This window comes from Emydura macquarii, unplaced genomic scaffold, assembly GCF_026122565.2.
Source record: "Emydura macquarii macquarii isolate MOO-44397 ecotype Brisbane River unplaced genomic scaffold, CSIRO-AGI_Emac_v2 contig_3390, whole genome shotgun sequence".
In the NCBI taxonomy this organism is placed as follows: Eukaryota; Metazoa; Chordata; order Testudines; family Chelidae; genus Emydura; species Emydura macquarii.
This window is the reverse complement of record NW_027133527.1, coordinates 8,685,514-8,706,905: the sequence shown is the minus strand read 5'-3', so window position 1 is coordinate 8,706,905 and position 21,392 is coordinate 8,685,514. Positions and strand designations below refer to the sequence as shown.

The 21,392-nt window shown below is 42.1% G+C and overlaps 1 protein-coding gene across 1 annotated transcript in view; it reads right to left on the bottom strand.

The window, feature by feature from the left end:
• UBE2I (ubiquitin conjugating enzyme E2 I) overlaps positions 1-20,656 on the bottom strand; it is a 35,456-nt gene extending 14,800 nt beyond the window's left edge. Inside the window, exons 1-4 of the mRNA XM_067534099.1 lie at positions 20,266-20,656; positions 11,676-11,752; positions 11,334-11,417; positions 673-745 (exon numbers count right to left, since the gene is read on the bottom strand). Of these exons, the coding sequence (XP_067390200.1) occupies positions 673-745; positions 11,334-11,417; positions 11,676-11,752; positions 20,266-20,497 (466 nt within the window). The 5' untranslated portion in view covers positions 20,498-20,656. The remainder of the gene's footprint in view (positions 1-672; positions 746-11,333; positions 11,418-11,675; positions 11,753-20,265) is intronic.
• Between the last annotated feature and the right edge of the window lie 736 nt (positions 20,657-21,392).

The window sequence follows — 21,392 nt, the reverse complement described above, 5'->3', positions numbered from 1 at the left end:
ATATTTAATTAAAACTAGATTTTTAAAAAACAGAATGAAGAAAAATCTGGAGTTAAAGGGCCTGAGAATTCTTGCTGTGTCTATTCAGCTTATGGAGGTCTTTCTAAACAAGACTAGCTGCACACATATTCATAGTGCTTCCACTTAAGTGCAATCCTCTTAAGATACTTTTCTAACAAGAATGCACATTATGCAATTTTCAATAGTTTTTAAACCAAAACTAAGTAGATGCAACACACTATACTAAGTTTCATAACTGAGACATTTTTACTGGACCTGTATTAGGAAAAAGTGATCACTAATTAAAAAAAAAAAACCAAAACATTCCTTCATACACACACCTCCAAAAAAACCCCAAAATAAAAACAACCCACAGATTTTTCTAATCTTCCTGAACTTACATTGCTGAACAGCTTTCTTAAGCTTTCTAAAGAGGCAAGCCTGGAAAAATTTTATTCTAAAGATGAACATGTAAACGCACATGAAAATAGGAATTATAACCATTTAAATTTTTACTATAATAGGCATTAAGCACCCAGGATAATTAATGAAGTATTACAAAAACTCCACCCTACCATTAGCAGAAAATGGCTAGTTAGTTTTTCATACTACCTGAAGCATTCAGATTCAACATCATTCTACTAAAAACTGGTATTTTTTCACCTTACTTACATTTTGGGGGTGAGGAGGGATAGTCATCCTTGAAAAGCATCCGTAGTTTAAATAAGCCTCCTTCCCATGGTGTCTGTCGGAAAATTTCAGCAAAGCTAGTTAGAATATGGTAACAGCCAAAGTATGCCAAGCACTTTCAAAACAGATGGGGAGTTTGTAGTTTAAAGAGGACAGAGAGAGAGATTAAAGGTGTGTGCAGGGGACAGTAAGCAGAGCTGTTGTGTGACTATCTGCTATATTATATTTAACATTTTGTACGGGATACTTAACCCTCTGCCTGCCTATAGTTTGTTCTTTTATTTTTTTTTTAAACTGTCTTATTTCCTTCTTTAAAATGTATTTTGTGTTTTAAGGAATTAAGTTAATCTCAATTAAATGTTTCCTGGACTTTGAGGGATAAATGGGAGATTTCTAAAGAAGAGTAGCTTAAAACAGTGTTATTTTGCTATGATTAACATCCCAAACCTAACTAATACTATTATCTAACTGATAATTTTTCAATTTCCCAGTAAGAATACCACATCCACCCATGATTTAATGACAATGGGAATGTCACAATCCAACCTTCACTACATGGCCTCCCCTGAGGAAAAACAAAAGATGAAGCTGCTCTCAACCCCAAGACCAGAATGGGCACACATTTGAGTCTCTAACCACAGACAAGGAAAGTTCCATGAAGGTTGATTCTGATGATACCTTCGCTGCTCCAGCAGTCAATTATATCTTTAAGGCTGGAGTCTCTCTCTAGGGTGCTGGAGTCTTTACAGGCCATCCCTCTAGAAAGAAGTTGGTTGAGCTACCCAAGTCACATGGCTGTGGTAGAACAACGGCGGCCTAGTACCGTATCTGCTACCAGTGCATCTGGGTCAATGTGGCCTCTTGTCATTTAGGTAGGAAATACTTAGGTATACCCCTTAAAGGATGATGAATTTGGTTATGTCTACACTGCTGAGGTAGCAGGCATCAATACAGCAGCATTGATTGAGCGGGTCTGTGTGGACCCGCTCAATCGATCAGAAAGTGCTCTCTGGTCAACTCAATTAGTCCATCTCCCCAAAAGGAGTACGGCTGTGTTGATGGGAGGGTGTCTCCCCTCGATGCAATGCCAAGAAGACACCGTGGTACGTCAATGTAAGTACGTCGATGAGAGATACGCAAAATACATTATGTAGCTTGCATATCTCCCGATGACCACCATCACCAGTGTAGACCTGCCCTTTGATACAGAGTACAACCATACCACTTCTCATTGAATCTCACAATGGGAGATTACTACAGGAATACTCAGATGCTGCAAAAGTGGTGTCACTGTTTCAGTAAGGTTGGTCCCCCCATCATGTCAGGACTGTCCCAATACCCCTCTGTTGCATTAGGGAGCACTGTGTAAGATGCAAGACAGCACCCCTAAACGCTTGATCATTTACGATCCCCTAGTACCTTTGGCACCAGTAAGGGAGCTGCACCATCCTGGGTGAGTTCAATTTTGGCACATGTACTCTGCCTCTAACTTCTCCCTACAGATTCAGATATAGCATTTGTCAGTTTCTGACCTGGATCATTACGCAGAGTTCTGTCATTTGCTGAACAGCTGCATCATTCAATCATTATCTAGGTTTTATAACATCACCCATCAGGATATCTGAGCACTGAAGTGAGAGATTTGCATATCTAGTTTGTAAGAAATCCCAAAATTTGTTTGTGGTTGGTTGCTATGTACATTACCATAAAGAAGAGTAGCCAATACAGAACTCTAGTCACTTGCCAGAAAGACATCTTTCTTCTTACTAGCGGCAATTTATTTAATTAATGAGTTCACATGGTGAGCTATGTTTGGGCATTTGTATTTAAGAGTCAGAGACTCATAAGATGTTTAAGAGTACAAGTCAGTTTTTAGTATTGCAGTAATATCTCACAACTGCACCTGTGTACCTGTTGAGTCCATGTACATGAACAAGGCAAGTAGTGACATACAGATATGGTCAAGTAACTATCATATATAGAGAAGGCACTGACTGAAAAAACCTAAAACTTGCTCTGCCACTTAATAAACTTTATAAACACTTCAGTTTGCCAATAAGTATATGAAAGCATCTAGTATGAATACATCTGAATTTCACTGGGGACACACTATTATTTAAGTGCAGATATGCGTATGGCCATCAATAAGGTTTAAAACCTTATGGTGCTATATGTCATACAAACATATAAGCAACCCAACCCGTCCTCAAGAGCTCGCACTCAAAAGACAGATATCTGACAGACAGTGGAGGGAAACAGGGTACAAGATACAAACAGAATATTAATTGTTTCCATTGTGAAGTTTGATCTAAAGAGAAGAAAAGAATATCAAGAAAGGAATTCAAGGACAAACCGTAAAAGCTAGAAAGGCATTTTAATATTACTCAGTCTAGCGAGGGCCTAACTATGCTTGAGAAGGTGCTCTGGGCTTGTCTACACTTGAAATGCTACAGCACCACAAGCTGCTGTAGTGATTCAGTGTAGATGCTCGCTACAGTAATGGACAGGTGTTCTCCTGTCAGCACAGTTAATTCACCTCCCTGAGGGGGTACTTAGGTTAATGGAAAAATTCCTTCATCAACCTAGCACTGTCTACACTGGGGGTTAGGTCACCCCAACTACATTGCTCAGGGACGTGGATTTTTCCACATACTTGAGCAACTTAGCTGGGTCAACTTAACTTTTGAGTGTAACTTTTGTCTGCTGTAACAGGTGGTTCTCTTATTTTGGATGACTTTTTATGTATTAAGTTGGCAAATCTCATGCACTGAAATGAAAGATTCTCCTTCTAGTTTGTATATTTTTATACAAGAACTAAGAACGAATTTGAGGTTTGCAAGTTTAGAAATTCATACCAAGGAAAACCAGATGTCAATTTGATTGCAAAGTAACACTGAGGAAGTTGCCCAAATGCTCAAGTTACTCAAAAGAGATATTAGTCATTAACAGCAGAGTGATTCAGGATTCCGTACTAGGTCTCATGTTCAAATATATTTATTAATTATCTGAAAGAGGACAAGTAATGAGGTAGCAAAATTTGCAGATGACATTTATTTTGGTTAGTCAGGATTAGAGGAATACAAAAAACTTCAGAGATATCTAAACAAGTAGATGAATGGGCAACGTGATGGTAAATGAAGTTCTAGATCAATAAATATAAAGAATACACAATGGAGGAGAAGAGAATAAATTACTCATACACTTTCCAGGATTCTAAATAGTCCTGTGCATCATTATACATAATGAAGACCTCTGCACAATATGCACTTACAGTCAAAAAGGCAAAAGCAAGAATAAGATGCCTAAGGAATGGGATGGAGAATAAAACATATATAATGACTATTACAGTGGCATGGCAACACTATAGTTAAGGTTGCTTCCCAGCTTCTGTTTAAAGTGTGACCTAGTCCTCTAAAAACAACACACTAAGTCAGATTCCTCTGAAATTTGGCGTGCCTCCAGAGGGTTAGTGACCCAAATCTGGGGTCATTTGAGCTAGGAGTTGCAGTGATAAAATCCCTGAAAAAAACCCACCACTTTTCAAAAAGTTTCTAGATGGGTTTTTTTTCATGCAGAGCTAGAGATCAAACTATTGATACAACATAGGCCAAAATGGTCTCAACCTATGAAGTTTTATCCAAGGTGGTGCATGGCACCCAGTAAATCTTTAGGGGATTCAAACAACGTTTCAGAAAATGTACGTTTTTACAGTGTGCATGTACAGATACAGAAAATAGCTAGAGGGTTTACATTCCTGCCATTATAATATGCTTTAAAGCAGGGGTTCTCAAACTGGGAGGTCATGACACCTCAGGGGGTCACAAGGTTATTATTGGGGGGTGGGGGAAGGAGGGTATTGTGAGCTTTCAGCCTCCATGCATGCCAGTAAGGATGGCATGGCTGGGGGTCGGGGTCATCGCTTTTGTGGTGGGAGTCGTCACAGCCTGAAACATTTTCAAAGGGGGTCCCAGCAAGAAAAGTTTGAGAACCCCTGCTTTAAAGTTTGACTCTTGTAAGTGCTCTAAAATCTGAACCGTTACTCATACTGCTTTGAAATTTGGTGTGCCTTACAGGGTTGTGGAGTAGTGTTAGTGATCCAAACTTGATGCCATATGACCAAGGGGTTCCTGAGTTAACCTTCCAAAAAAATAAAATAAAATTTCCTTCTGTTGCCTTGTACTATTAAACGGACGACTAATGACTGGATGAATTACAGACCTTACTAAAATTGATGGCTGTGCACTCATCCTCCAATTAACATAACTAAGGTTAAAATAAACACAAGCCCCCACCTGAGACAAAAAGTTTTGCTGAGTAGCTGGAGATTGCTACAATTTGAGAGCAATGAGAGATAATTTTGGTTTGGAAGGAATGTAATCAAAGTCTTTTGGGAAGAAAAATTAAACATGTGAATGCTTCCTAGGAAGGATGAGGTATTAGGGCTGTGGCAAGGTGTGATGTGGAAAGGAATAAATGGAGAGGGGTAGTAGGAAAGGGGGAAGTGGAAGCATAGGGCACTGGGAAAGGCACATGAGAGTGAGTGGCTAGGAAACTGGGGGAGAACAGGGATAGGCGGCATCTGTCAGCTCCACATTCTCCCCTCCCATGTTTGCCCAGATCTGGGAGATTCTTGTCCCAATTGGGAGGTCTCGGACCTCTTCCCTGCCTCCCCCAGGAGCTGGATTATGGTGGGCCTTGCCCCTCTCGTGGTGTCTGCGCCTCTTACTGGCTGTCTCCAAGTGTGTGCCAGGATCTAGGGGCCTGTGCCCATTTACAGGTGTTCAAGATTCCCCCATGTAAGCTGGATTCTGGAGTGTTTGCCCTTTTGGGAGGGTCTCAGGCCCACTCCCTACCCCCCATGTGAGACTGAATCTGGGGAAGGTTTGTTCCTTTGGATGAGGAGCTGAGAACAGGCACCCTTCATGCATCACAATCTCTAAAGCACTCTGGAGGGGGCTAAGAACAGCCACTGAGATGAATGGAGCACTTTATAGGTCTACACTTAATGTGCTGCAGCAACAACACTACTACCTGAGAGAGCTTCTCCCTTTGGCACAGTTAATTCATCACCACCAGAGGTGGTAGCTACGTTGACGAAAGAAGTCCTCGTGTTGACACAGTGCTCTCTACATCAGGGGTTAGGTCAATATAATTGTGTCACTCAGGGATGTGGATTCGGTAATGTAGCAATGTAGTTATACCGAGAGCCCTGCGCGGATACAAATATGTGGATCGGCATCTGCAGGAATAAACTTTCACCCCACCCACAACCTGCTCTCCCTTTTTTAGATTTACCTGCATCCACCCATCAACTGTTTTGGAACCAGCAGCCCATCATCAGATAAGCCCCGCCCTCCCGCCTAACAGCTGATGAGCCCTGCCAACAGCCTAAGAGCTGATCAGCTGTTCACTGAACCCCTAGCTGGCAGCTGCTCCGCCCTGCCCCAGAAGTCACAGGGGTCCTGACCTCTGTGACCATCCAACCACAATCCACAAGAAATGGTCCGGGGATATAAAGCGGATATCTGCAGATTTGCAGGGCTCTAGTTATACCAATGTACATTTGTAGCGTAGACCTGGCCTCACACCTATTGTTTCAGGTTGTATTCATCTCAATGGGTGTTCCCATTCAACTGACAATGTCATATTGATATGAATGGTTCACACCTTTCAGAGCCTCCTGCCCTGGAGAGGATGTGTAGAGGGGCCCTTTCCATCCATCATCCCTGTATAGAGGATCATGCTTTTCAGTGCTCTAAAATCCATACGCTTGAATGGCTTTTCTTGAAATTTTTTTATGCCTCATGGGAGTGCAGAAGTGAGTGACCCAAATTTGGGGTCATTTGAACCAGGGGTTCCAGAGATACAAGCCCTAAAAAAAAAAAAATCTAACAGTTCTTCTAAATGTTTCTAGATGGTGGTGGGTGGTTTTTTGTTTGTTTGTTTGTTGGGAGGGGGTTGTGTGCGCAGAGAGCTAAAGATGTATGCTGTGATGTGGATCAAAATGACCTCAGTCCATTTTTATACAAGGTATTGCATGGCACCCATTAAGCCTTTGAGGGCCCCAAATTCTGAACAGTATTTAAGAGAATGGGTTTTTTTGCTTGCGTAGATGTGCATTCTGGAAATATTATGTTATACATGTGCCAATAAAGAAAAAAAAATGTGAGTGGATTTCCATGCAACCACCTTATGCTGGCCTGAATCGTTCAAGAGACTGTGCGAACACCACTGCCCGTGATAAACATCCTGCCATGGATGTTTCCAATCACGACTTTTGTATACCTGTGCAATGAGTTATTAAATCTTTGTTGCTTCCTACAAACTGTCTGTTACAATACAATATTCTCCAGACTAACTAAACCCAATTTTTTCAATCTTCCCTCATATGTCATGTTTTCTAGATCTTTGACCTTTTTTTGTTGCTCTTCTGTGGACTTTCTCCAATTTATCCATATCTTTCCTGCAATGTGGTGCCAGAACTGGAAGCCTTATCAGTACAGAGTAGAACGGAAGAATTACTTCTCATGTCTTGCTTACAACACTCCTGCTACTACATCCCAGAATCATGTTTGCTTTGTTAGCAACAGTGTTACAATGTTGACTCATATTTAGCTTGATCCACTCTGACCCCCAGATCCCTTTCCACAGTACTCTTTCCTAGTACAGGGCTCTGGGAGCCATGCCAGTACATAAAAGGTTGTTACAAGGAGGAGGGAGAAAAATTCTTCTCCTTAACCTCGGAGGACAGGACAAGCAGCAATGGGCTTAAATTGCAGCAAGGGCTGTTTAGGTTGGTCATTATGAAAACTTCTTAACTGTCAGAGTAATTAAGCATTGGAATAAATTGCCTAGGGAGGTTGTGGAATCTCTGTCACTGGAGATTTTTAAGAGCAGGTTGGACAAACCTGTCTGGGATGGTCTAGATAAAACTTAGTCCTGCCTTGAGTGCAGAGGACTGGACTAGAAGACCTCTCAAGGTCCCTGCCAGTCCAAAAAAATTCTGTGTTTTTATTTTATTGGGAAGTTTACTGTGTACACAGCAGAATAGGCAGCAGCCAGTCTAACCACAATTTTTGTTATATCAGGTGGGGAAAAGTTGGAGGCAAAAAACTTTGGGGGGGAGGAGGGGTGAGAGGCAAGCCTTGGACTGGTTTGAGAAAAAAGTCTATTTTACTAACCTCTGGGAGACAGATGGGGTGGGGGCAGAAGTGGCTCCTTCCTAGTCTTAGCACAGATTAATGTGGTTTCCAAAAACATGCAGTGTGCAGGTTTAGAACGGACAGTGCAGATACCTTGACCACTGAGGGGAAAGAAATGTGTGCTCCCAGGGTGGATTCTGCATGATTCTTGGATCACAAGCTTGCAGAAGTCCGCAGGACAGCAATGAGTGCACCACGAGATGGGGATTGCTGACTACCAGCTGATTTGGGTGGAGAGGTGGCTTATGTTGGCATCATGTTTTGCCCACTCTGCAGCATTTAACCGGTGATTTTAGAGGTTGTGCTCTATTCAACATTGTGTTGATTCACTAAGGTGAAAATTATCTAGGCCTTGCTCCTGCATGCATCTCACAGAATGTATGAGAACAGATTTGGACCTCTGAGATTTGCATCCAGGAACTGTGATAGTATTCTCTGATTTGGCTGAGTGTCTGAATAATTGTTACAATGACGATATAAAAAACTATTGATAAGCGCTGGAAAAATATTAAATCAGAAACTGGAGGTTCATGGCTGACCAGAAAAATGTATGTTGTCTGACATAGAAACATTACAATCTTGGACACCTCACTGTTTCTCAAGATGGGCCATATCCATTGGACAGGAGTCAGTGGATCTTCCTCTCAAACATAAGATTATCAGTAGTTCAGAACAGCAAACTTGTCTGATTTCCTCTTGCTGGCCCCGCAACAAACTCCATCCCTTCAACCATTTTGAAACATGACTAGGAACAACATTCCACTGTAACTGCATGGGAATCAGGTTATAGGCAGAGGGAAGTAATGGAAACAGAAACATCTGTTTATCAGGTGACAAGGACTCCAGGGAGATGCATTTCCTGCTTACTGGGGGGGAAGGGCAGGAAAGACAGCAAATGGGTCAGGGGCATGGACAGGGAGATGTGCCTGAGCAAGGCTGGTGGTGTGATGTGTGTTGGGGGGGGCATGGCTGGCGGGCGCAGCTCTTATGCAAACTGCTTAAGTGACTATTAACTCCTACCAAAGTATCTTTTCCTGATAAAAAACTAGAAAAAAGTCAATGGCAAAAAAGGACATTATCGCAGAGTTACAGTAGTTTAAGATATCCCCTTGCAAAAGGCTGAGTTAAAGAAAGGTTGTCCATGCTCTCTTTCACCAATAGCCCAATAGGGCCCGTTAACATATATACCTGTACTCTGCCAAGCCCAGTTGCTGAAATATACAAGCTCTTTGCCTCTTTTCACAACTCAGTCACTCTCACCCACAGGATTGCACCTAACTCTATTAAAAGATAAAAAGGGAGGGGGGGAAAGATTGCCCATGCCACCTTTCTTCTGCCCTCTTTGAGCAATGCCTCAATGTGTACATATTCACACTGGCCCTTAGCACTGTAAGATTCCAAAGGTTCCAGATCCTGTTGTACACTCACACACTTGGCCAACACCCTAGAAAGAATACCACTCGTGTATAATTTAAGAACCATTTCACAGCCTTTTAAAAGTTACTTACACTTAACCTCAGGTTACCATCTTAACTTACACTTTCATTTAACCATCACTAAAACATTAGAATCCTCTCATTCCACCTCACTACTGACAACATCCTTTGTAATAAAAGTCTTATGCCTTGCTACTGACAACCTACACAATTCAACATAGAAATGATGCATACTGCATCCTGAAGGTACCTATACACTCTTCCCTTTCCTCACACACAAGAGGGTAGAAAACAGATCACAACTCTCTCAAACATCAAAGTAATCCACAATTCTCCCAAACACACTTCTACCAAGCAGAGCTAACTACTGCCTCCATCTTCCAATACAGCTACACCTGACACTGACCCCATGGGATGCAAGCAGATAATAAATGTTTAGACTGCTCTCATATCCCAGCTTGCTACTAACAATACCCTGGAAATAAAACCCCATGCCCTACTAATTAAATAATGTACAGTTTTATACTAAACTGATGCATGTTGGATCATGATACACATGCAACTCTTCACACATGCAAAAGGTACACATGCAACTCTTCCCCTTGCTCACACACATCTGAGGATGCAACATATAGATTTTGTATCATAATCACAGCTGTCACACACTTCAAAGTAATTCACGCAAGTCTTCAAAACACAAACAGACCTTTACTAGGCAGCCCTACTGCTGCCTCCTCCATTTAGTGTACATACACCTAACACACTGGCTGTACCTAAAGCATATCCAAATTCCTATCGGATACTGCCAGCTCCAAAGAAAAAAAGAGGGGAAGTGGGGTGGGCAAGCTCTCCCAACTCCTTTTTTTGGTCCTTTCAGTGTTAGATGGAATCCTGGTGGTGAGAGTGAATGGGTTGAAAAAAGTTCAAGATCATGTATATTTCAACAACTGTGGGGTTGACAGAGTAAAGTATATTTGTTAACGGGCACCCTGGGACATTGCTAAAGAGAGTAGAATTAAGGTTCCCTGGGCTACCTTAAAATGTACATTTCCTGGTTTTCATAAATTTTGACTTTTGTTCCACTCTGTGTTCTGCAAGGGGATGACATATAATCAAGCAATCTTCACTGTACGTTAAGTTTTTTGCTATTGAACTTAAATCGATGGTGCTGTTTCACCTGAAATACTCTGTAAAGTACTGATCGATCACCCCATCTCAGAAAGGATACTGTAGAATTAACAGACGTTCTGCAAAGAGTGATGAGAATGATCAAGGATAAGGAAAAACTATGAAGAGAGACTGAAAAGATTGGGATTGTTTACCTTAGAAAGGAGATGAATAAGAGGGACATAAAAACATCAAATAAAAATACATAGATAAGGCAGATGCGAGAGGGAGAGCAGAAGCTCCCTCTCTCATTACCCAAATACAAGGACACACTCAATGAAATTAAAAAGTTGGAAAATTCAGAATTGTTAAAAGGAAACACTTTCATACAACTTTTAATTAAAACTGTGGAAGTCATGCCACAGAACGTCACTGAACCCAAGATTTTAGCAAGATTCAAAAAAGGTTTGAACATTCATTAGGTAAGAGAATATCCATAGTAATTAATGACAATATTTTAAAGGAGTATTAATCCTTATGTTTCAGGGCTAACCCAATCCAACTATTAAAGGTTATATGTTGACACTATGTAGGAGGAAAAGGGGGAGATTATCCCCATTTGATTACGGTAAGGTATTTGCACCTTCCTCTGAAGCATCTGGTACTGGCCACTGTCGCACACGGGACACTGAACTAGACTGACCTTGGGTCTGATCTAATATGGCTGTTCCTATTCCATGTAGCTTCCAAAGTACTTCTGGAATTTGATTAAAACTGGACACATGTTAAACTGTATTTCATAAACTGCACTCTAAAGTTGTTCATAGTTTATATCTGTCAAAAGCTTATGTTAACATCTATCTCCCATGCTGAAAACTAAATTGACAGTAAGTCTTACCCCTTTCTTTCCTGGAATAGCACATTCCCAATTCATGAGATTCATCGTGCCATCTGGATTTTTTGTAGGTACTGCTACAAATCCCTGAATTAAAACAGAAACCCAAACAAAGTAAGACTTCAGAAAGTACATTTAATGCTACTGCAGCAACAAAACATATCTGTACAACGTAATTCCTCTCTACTTCCATTGGCTTGTTTGATATTTCTTTATGCATCAGAGGATGATTTTTCAGCAGCTGCTTTATAGCTCCATTTCACATTAAAAAAAGGTCACCAAAAACAACCCAAGTTCAGTGTGAAGTTGCAGAAATAAACCATTTGAAAGTACTGTTGTACTTACAAATGGATGGTCTTTTCTCCAAGCTTTCCTCTCCTGTGCAAGTCTGCTGAGGGCTATCCCAGACATATTCAAAATCCCTGTAAAACACAAACAGTTGCCAGTTAGGGCAAATAGAACCCCTTAAGTTAATCATGCAGTGATGAATACACTTCAGACTCCTGTCCCCCCACTCCCTTTTTTTAAACATTAGATTGATTAGCAAACTATCACTTTTTAAGTCTCTACACGGTATGTAAATTCTGTTACAAATGGAAGAGCATTAAGATCAGCTTCTCTACACAGGGATGTTTACTGGCATTACAGGCATAATCTATACCAGTATAGGTTATACCACTAAATTTCCCCATGTCAACAAGCCTCTTAAGGTACTAGACTTGGACTAAATCCTTGAATACTACCTCCACCTTGTGTTTCATATTTGAATTACGATGGCAAAGGGAATTCTGTAGTAGTTTAACAAATATACTACACTGCCAGTAGTAAGAAAAGGGTTCAGGAAGAATAAGGATTTAAATTTTGAGAGCCAATATTCTGTCTCCCTAATGAGACCAATGTGACACTCACCTGCAAAGGAGGACATCTATGCTGCTGATCCTGCATTCTAAGCTTCTCTACCAGCAAAACAGAAAGCAGCAGCAGCAGAATGAAAAATCACCACCCTATTTAGTCGGTAAGCTGCTCCCTGGGGCACAAACTATTCTGCGCAGGAGCAACTAAGATTTCAAACCTTATCAAGATGGCATCAGTTTAGTGACCACCAGGTAATAGTTGGCAGAAACAGGAGTACAGATGAAAGAGGCTGGCAGGGACACAAGATAGCTGGCCCATGGTGGCATTTCAATTCTCTGGACTTGAAAGCAAAACTTAGTTGTGTCTTTCTGGAAGCAGCACAGGCTTTTAGAAGCAGGATAACTCCATGGAATCAAGGACACAACTGCAAAGTGTGCCAAAAAAATCTCAGACCTCAATCCCAGAGAAAAGGAGAGAAAAACAGAGATCCATGGTTGCAAGAGGAAGGAGTGACACACAATAAGAGAATGGGGAGAGAAGAAAGCTTTACACAAAATTCAAGAGGGGACAAAACTAAAGCAATGATAAAGCAAGAAAAGAAGGTAGTTTATTTTAGACAATTACATTGGTACCCAAAAAGTTAGTTACATTGTAATTACACTGGTACCCACAAGTTAGTTTATTAAATGGGTGGTAAGAAGCTGATAGAATCTCCTCACAAAAGTTTTAATCCCCCCAGCTTAAAAAAATTGCAGGTACTCGGCACCTAAAAAGTTAGTACTCAGCATCTCAGGCCAATAAGTTTAGTTTTCTTTGTGTAAATACATAAATCTGTATGATGATCAGAGAGTTCCCAACAGTTCTCTTTCAGTGCAGTCTTACAAGACTAACGAGATAATAATTGCCTCTTGTCTAAATACATCTAAATACATGTAATCTATAAAGGGCTTATAACTACTTTTTCCTGTTAAATTAATACCCAGACTGTTAGATTGTAGAATTTGAAATGTTCATTAAGTTTATTATTGCAAAGCATTTTAATTCCAATTTATAGAAGTCTTCATTTTAAAGCTTCATAATGGCTCATGTTATCTTCCCAGGCCCTGTTTAAATTGGAAATTTGTAACCTTCAAAATTTTAATATTTTCCACTTCAGCAACACAAAGAAGGCCCATAGAGATCTGACACCTTCTTCATACAAGTCTTGTGTAGGAGCATCAAATTAGACTTTGAAGAAACACACTCACACATTAACACATTCAATGATATTTCACAACATATTTTCCATTCAATCCTACTTCTGGGTTTCAGAGTTAGTTTTGCTTGAATGGATATAGTCCAGAAATGCCATAAATACAACTTGAAAGCTAACCATTAAATTCATGTTTATACACAACTAAAATTTCACTAGAAATAATGAGTTCTGGTTAGGGTGAATACCTGTAGTAATAATACGGTTTCCAGAATTCTTTAGTTACTCTAATTTTCCCTAGAATTCGAAACTAATCACTCATACACAGACGAAGTTAGATGAATATAGTAGAAGTATGTATCTGGATCTTCACTATTCCTGAATGTTTGTGGAGCTAGTTAGATACTGTGCTCAAAGAATACTGTATGTGCCTCCAATAATTTGTGCTGCACATGAAGGCAAAAACAGATTTCATGGAAAGGATGCTATCAGAATAAGATAGTCACTTTATGAGAGCAATACTTTGCTTCAAAACAACATTCTCGGTCATGCTATAAAAGGAATAATTTATTCAGTGTCATTTATAGGTGAACACTGGTCAACCCCCGAGTAAGAATCAAGAAACATGTGCAGTAGAAACCTGACATCATAATATATTCAGTAGTTCATTAAAGAGAGTGATGGTGAAAGTTGTGTATCGGCTGCAGAGTCTGCAGAGGATACAAAATCACTCAAGATAGTTAAGTTGTAGTAGGCAGACTGCAAAGAGTTACAAAGGAACCTCACAAAACTGGGTAAGAAAATGGCAGATGAAATTCAATGTTGACAAGTGCAAAATGATGCTAATTGGAAAACAAAATCCCAACTATATATAAAATGAGGGGGTCTAAATTAGCTGCTACCACTTAAGAAAGACCTTGTTGTCACTGTGGATCGTTTCTGCTCCATTTCCAGCAGCAGTCAAAAAAGCTAACTGAATGTTAGGAACCATTTGGAAAGAGGTAAGACAGAAAATATTATAATGCCACTACATAATTCCATGATACAGTCAGACCTGGAGTACTGCATGCAGTTCTGCTTACCCCATCTCAAAAAAGATATATTAGAATTGGAAAAAAATACAGAGAAGGGTAACAAAAATGATTAAGGGTATGGAACAACTTCCATATGAGGAAAGATGAGAGAGACTGGCACTTTTCATCTTAGAAAAAAGAGATGACTAAGGAGGTCTAGAAAATTATAAATGGTATGGAGAAAGTGAATAAGAAAGTTTTATTTACCCATTCACATAGGCACACAAGCCAGGGGGTCACCCAGTGAAATTAATTTAAAAACAAACATAAGGATCTATTTCTTCACACAATACCCAGTGCAACTCATTGCTAGGGGAAGTTGTAAAGGTCAAAAGTATAACTGGGTTAAAAAAATAGAATTGAAGAAGTTCCTGGAGTATATGTCCATCGATAGCTATTTGCCAATAGGGTCAGCGGCACAACCCTATGCTCTGGGAGTCCCTAAACCTCTGACTGCTAGAAGCTGGGATTGGACAACAGGAGACAGATTGCTTGATACATTGCCCTGTTCTGTTCACTCCCTCTGAAGAATTTGCACAGGCCACGGTCAAAAGACAGGATATTGGGCTAGATGGACCATTGGTCTGACCCAGTGTGGCCATTTTTAAGCTGTTAAGTGCAGTCAGCCTCTCTTTCTCTTCAACCACTAAGGATCTGTAGACTCATTACCAGACAGATACAGTGTAAGTAGCTGCTGGTCCACACTAATACTATCACTATACAAATTGAGAAAACTAGTTGTGTTTACAACCTAATCGAGTATCCCTAGTTATGAGATACAGAAAAGAGGTAACCTTTAAGAAACATTAAGGGCCACATTTTGCTCTCAGATACACAAATAACTCTTGTGAAGTTAACTGATTAAGGCATGGTCTGCACTAAAAAATTAGGTCAGTTTAACTACATTGATCAGGAGTGTGAAAAATCCACACCCCTGAGTGGCGCATTTAAGACGATTCAAGTCCCTATCTAGACAGCATTAGGTTAATGGAAAAATTCTTCCATCGACTTTGCTACTGCCTCTCAGGGAGATTCATTACCTATGCTGATGGAAGAACCTTTCCAAGCAGCATCTAGGCTGAAGCACTACAGCAGTACAGCTGTGCCCCATAGCGTTTTTAGATGTAAACAAGCCCTAAACTGCATATGTACATCTGAGGAAATATGCTGGCTTTTCAGAATGCTGTAACCTAGAGAGTATCTACAAGTTATTGCTAAACAAGGTTCTCAACAAAATGACACACTGAATCTCGAGCTACTATCTTTGGCTAAGGTAAAGGTCTTGTGTATCTTTCTGTAGCCTAGCTGCCTGATCCAGCAGCTATGCACTGTGTAATGGACTAGCAAGTCTACCATTTCTTCTTACACTGTACAAAGTTTTCTTCAGATTTCAATGGAACAGACATTTGACTCATCAAGTTTAGCATATTAATCAGAATAAATTCAGGCTACTTTCAAAAGGTATCTACACAATATTAAATCTATATTAGTGTTTTAAGTGTTTATATCTCAAGATTAATTTAAACTAATCTTGAGAAGGGCCTTAAAATCCCACTGAGGTAAAAAAAAAATACTTATACAACCTAATACATTTGACTCTCTACCTATCCCCGCCCCCATGTGAGAAATGGGAATAATTCTGACTTCTCTCATAGTAGTGTGGAGAATTAAGTTAGCATTTAGAGCTTTACAAATATTAAGTATAACAACACAGAAATCATTTTTCTTTTACATTACTATAATTTCAATCAGTGTTACATGGAAAAATAAACCACAGCCCTTAAATAGTACAGGATTCTCACCAGGCTACTCCAGCAGTTTAGTCTAGTAGCCAAATGGTAACATTTCCAAAAACACCTAAGTGACTTAGAAACTTAAGTCCCATTTTCAAATAGAACATGGGCACTTAGGAGCCAAAGTTACATTGAAATTCAATGGGATTTAGGCTCTGAAGTGATCTGTGAAAAATGCAACATAGGTGCTTTTGAAAATTTTACTAATGCACACAAATAGCTCAAATGAGTCTAATTGTTAGTTGACCTAATTATTTTACAAGAAAACACAAAGCCCCTCATGCTGTGAATTTACTTTTAAGTTCTAGAATTCATTTAAATAACTCAATCTGTACCTATCACCTGGGCTAAAGAATAATCAGTCTGAAGACCTGAACACGGATTTCATAGCACATAGCAAGTTTTCTACCTTAAAATCGCCTCAAGAAATACTACATATTTCATTCTCATGATAAAAATACTACAGATGGGGCTACAAATACTGTGTTGCTATTATACGAACCTAGACAGAAAACTGATTTCCTTATTTACAGGTTAATTTATAAGGCTTACAGACTGTCAAAGTGACTAGCTGGAAATATGGAAAAACAAGAAATTGAGAAGATTTTGCAGAAAAAATTTAAACTCAATAAAGACAAAAATCTGCCAAATATGACTTTAGACAAGTTAGTATTTCCTCTGCTCCTTTAATAGAAACATACTCAGTGAAGTACAACAATATTTGTTACACAAAAATCAAAAAATTATTGTCTAGTGGTTAAAGTGCAAGTCTGGAGTCTTTAGATCTGAGCTTTATTCCCAGGCTATATGGATGACCTTGGGCAAATTACTTAAAGGGACACAACCCAAGTTTGGCCCACAACATAAATTGATGTGGGGAAGTTTTATAAAAATGTATGAGGAGCAGAATGTTTCCATGTTGTCTCTTTAAATTCCAATAGAAAATTTTAAATATTCCTCTACAGTGTTTGCAGCTTAAGTATTCTAACCACCAAGCCCTGGGAAGTGAAAATGGCTAAACGTTTCAATGCTTGATTTTCATTGTTTACTTCATGTATTTCTTTCCACTTGGACAAGCATTTGTAAACACAAAGTAAAATTGGAGATTTCAAATCATTTCAGTTTCAGTAAATTAAGCTATCAGTGATATAGATTAAAAATGTATAATACAATTAAAGTTGGCCATTTATTTTAATCTCTGCCTCTGTTCACTCTTTTGTAAAACTGGATATGACCACCTACCTCATAGGGATGAAAAGATGTAAGATTAACAGCTATAAAACACATTGAAATCCTCAGACAGAAAATGCCACAGATTTATAAGGTATTATTTGCATTGTAGGGAATTGTTACATCTAATTTTAAACACTTTTTATTCAGAATCACAGGCAAGCCAAGAACAGTGTTAGAGCCTTTATTTTCCTTATTCTTCAGCAGCCTCCCTTTCGGATCTTAGCAACTTCCTCATGAAATACTCTAAGTATTTAGAGTGTGAACATTACAAAAAATAAAGCAGATGAGTAATGAAACTTGCCATTTTGTTCCTCCAGGTATTTAGAAATCTAGGAAATCATATGCTTGTTTGAGGTAGGGCTTTGACAGCTGCTGTAATTTTTGGTGACTAGTCAACACATCAAGTACCCTACATCAGCATTTCCCAACTGGTGTGCCTTCAAGCCTGAGCAGGTGTACCATGGAAGTTTTTGAAAAACTACTTGAAGAATTCTGGATTGGCTCATGAATATTCATGGATTCGTTTGGAGACTATATGGTGGTGTGCCTCAAAATAATTAAAGGTATCAAGGTGTGCCACGGCAGAGAAAAGGTTGGGAATCAGTGCCCTACGTTTCAATGACCCCTAAAGATAAAAAACAAGTATCTAAAGCCTGCCATTTCTTGTGCACCCACTGACTGTAATTATGGCAGAGCTAAAGGACTATATAAGAAGAGCCATTTACTAATGCAGATCTCCTAGGTTATGACTGTACAGTAGGAGAAAAGGCAAGCGACTGTCTAACCTCCAGTGAATGCCCCTTTGTTGTGTGCCTTCAATGAAAGGGCCTACCTAGCATTTACTGCTCAGACTGGATCACTGTTGGAGTTAGAAACTGAGGATTAATAGATTGATCATTTTGGTATACACTTTAGCAACAAGAGAAGCCAATCTAGCATCTCCTAAACCCATCTCCTCCCTGCTTTTCCACTAAACCACTCCTCAAAAATATTTCTAAAGGGTCTCATTGTTTCCCCTTGGCTTCAACTCCCCTCCCTAGTATTCTGTTCTCTATCTATTTTCCTTTAAAAGTAGCAGTTTTACTTGAAATGCCTGATTTTTCAGTTATAGCTCCTTGCTTTTGAGACCATTAGCAGTGTAAGAAGTTTCTAGTAATTCTATCTCACACTTTTTAACATCCAAAGTCATCTCTTTTCTCATGAGAAGTAAATCCTGTTAAGTCTGATTATTTTTCTACACTTGATGAGTTTACTAGTGGTGACTGGAACTGAACTGGCAGTCACGAAGACTGAAGAGGCCTGTAGAGGCCACTTGAAAACAAAAAAGCTCAACCTTCATTTCCCATTCACTCCTTTGCCTCAGAGCACCAACCAAGGTGCTGATTTTTTTATTAGTTTGCCATTGAACCACTAGGAACTAAATCAAGATGCACAAACTTGTTTCACATAAGACATCAAAAAAACACCACGTAAGACCTGTCCCTAACTACTTTGGCTGACTACAAACCCTACATCCAAAAGATGAATTGCTCAATATATCCCATTACTGATCTCCCTGGCTACCCAGCTTGTCTGGTCTAAGGAATCGGTTTGTTGCCCTGTGATGCAATGTCTCCAAAGCAGTATCTTTCCTGTGGTACAGCAATTAGGTCTGCTTACAATATTCCAAATGAGGTCTCGCAGGTGCCTGGAATAGTTACAGAATCACCCTTTTGTTTTGCATCTTGGTTACCTTTAACACGTCTATTTAGCCCACAGCAGAACTGTAGTATGAAAGTACCTTACACACCTACACCTCCTATGTGAGGAGTTAATTATCAGCACAGAAAGAAAATACACCTATGAATAATTTGTCCAAACAGCAAAAATCTTCTGCTTCTGTGAAGACAGGAGAGAACCTAAGCAGAGGATCCAACCAGGATAATGGCATAATACCGGACTGACAGAAGAAACTACCCTACTAACAGGACCTGAGCAGAAAAAGGGGGCGTCATAGCGGACACAAGGGTTATCCAATATGGAACAGTGAAAAGCGACTCTCAGTGATTAGCCCTATTACCTTACTCAGCTACGTAACTTTAGGAGGTCTACAGGAGTTTTCAAGGCAGTGCTCAGAAACGCATCACAGCGCTGCGGTACCGACACTCAGTAAGTAGTGCTGGTGCCTCAGCAGGCCCTGATAGTTAGTATGCTTCGCAGCAGAGACCAATTTAAGTTCCTAAGCGGGGCTGAGAGGAGCCATCTCCCTGTTAGAAATCTCCGGGGACCAATCTCCGAGGTCGGCCCTAGAGTGCCGCGAGAGCGAAGAACCCCCGGGCGATAGGCACTTGCGGCCGAGAGCTCCCCTCGGGGCAGGGACTCGGCCCGGCCCGGCCAACTGCCCAGACCCTCCCACGCCGGGCTCCGATAGCCAGAGCCCAGGCTCCGGTCCCCGAAGGTGGGGGAGGTGGGCTCCCAGAAGCCCGCCGAGTGCAAGTGACGCCGGGAAGGGGGGGACGCTGATCCCCCGCCCCTCCCAGCGCTTGCAGGCCGAGGCCGAGGCCCGGCCCGCGCTGGGCGCAGATGGGATGGGGTCCGGCCGTGGTACACGAGTATTTGGGCCCTCGCACCAGCCCAGCTCCCCCCTCACACCGCGGCTGGCGAAGCGGCTGGGCCCTGAGGAGCCGGCTTAGGGAGCAAGAGAAGCCGGAGCCCGACACCCCCAGGACTCGCTCCCTGCCACACAGGCTCCGTCACCAGTGCCGCCTACGGCCCCGCCGCCCTCAGGCCCTCGCCCGGCCAGGCCTCACCGTAAGCGGCCGCAGCACCCGCGCGTGTCCCGGATTGAGGCGGCGGCGAATGACCCGGATGTTCCCGACTTCGGCTCCCCCCCTTTGTCTCTGGTCCGGACTTTCCCTCCCTCCTTGCTCGGTGCGGAGCGCAGCGGCGCGGGATGTCCCTCAGTCCGATCCGTCCGTCCTGCTGCGCCGGCGCAGTATGACCCTCAATCCGACCCGTCCAGCACTCTCTACGCATCCTCATGACACAGTGACAGGAAGGACCTGAGGGTGGCTAGTACAGCGCCAGAGTGGAGACCACGGCGGGATGGAAGCGCTCTGTGGATGTCTTCCTAGCTCATTTCATTCGCTTTGTGCTTCGCCTCTCAGCGGCGTCGCCCCCTGAGAACCGGAGCGGATTTTTCCTTCAGGCACTGAGTTAGTGACCTGTACCTTTGGAAGGAAGAAAAGGCTGAGCCTCGTTTGCGAGCAGAGGGGGAGCGCGCAGAGACGGCGGCTCCGAGAAGAACGAAGGGGGCGGGGACCTGTGATATCAGGACCCCCCCGCACGACCCTCCCAGGTCGCCGCGACTCGTGTAATGTCTCGCGTGCCCCACTATGCGGCGCCCTCGGGCGCGGAGGCTCACGTCACAGGAGCCGGTTTGCGCGGCCTCGCCTTGGGCTCACGGTGGGGTTTTGTGCGCTGCGAACCCGGGTCCTGTCCGGGGCCTGCGCTGCCGGCGGCACCCGCGGCCTGGCCGCCGCTGGCCGGTGCGTGTGGCCCCGCGGGCAGCAGAGGAGGTGGGACGTGTGCGCGTTGTGGGGACCGGACCGGACCGGACCGGACCGCCCGGCGGCCTGGCAACGCAGCGCCCCGTCCCGTCCCGTCCCGTCCCCCACCTCCCTCACTGACGTAACCGGCCCGGCCTGCCCGGGGAGCCCGATCGCTGTCAGCGCCCCGGCAGCGAGGTGAGCCGCCTGCCAAGGGGACCTCGTGTCCCCCCCACCCCCCGCGTGGCACGGCTCCCCGCCCCCGTGGGGAAGTGGGTGCCCAGCGCAGCACCCCCAGCCGCGTATCCCCCGGGCCGTAGATGTTTTCTTTGTCATTCCTGCGTCCTGCCACCCTCAGCCCTCGTGTGTACAACGACCAGTAGCGTTCA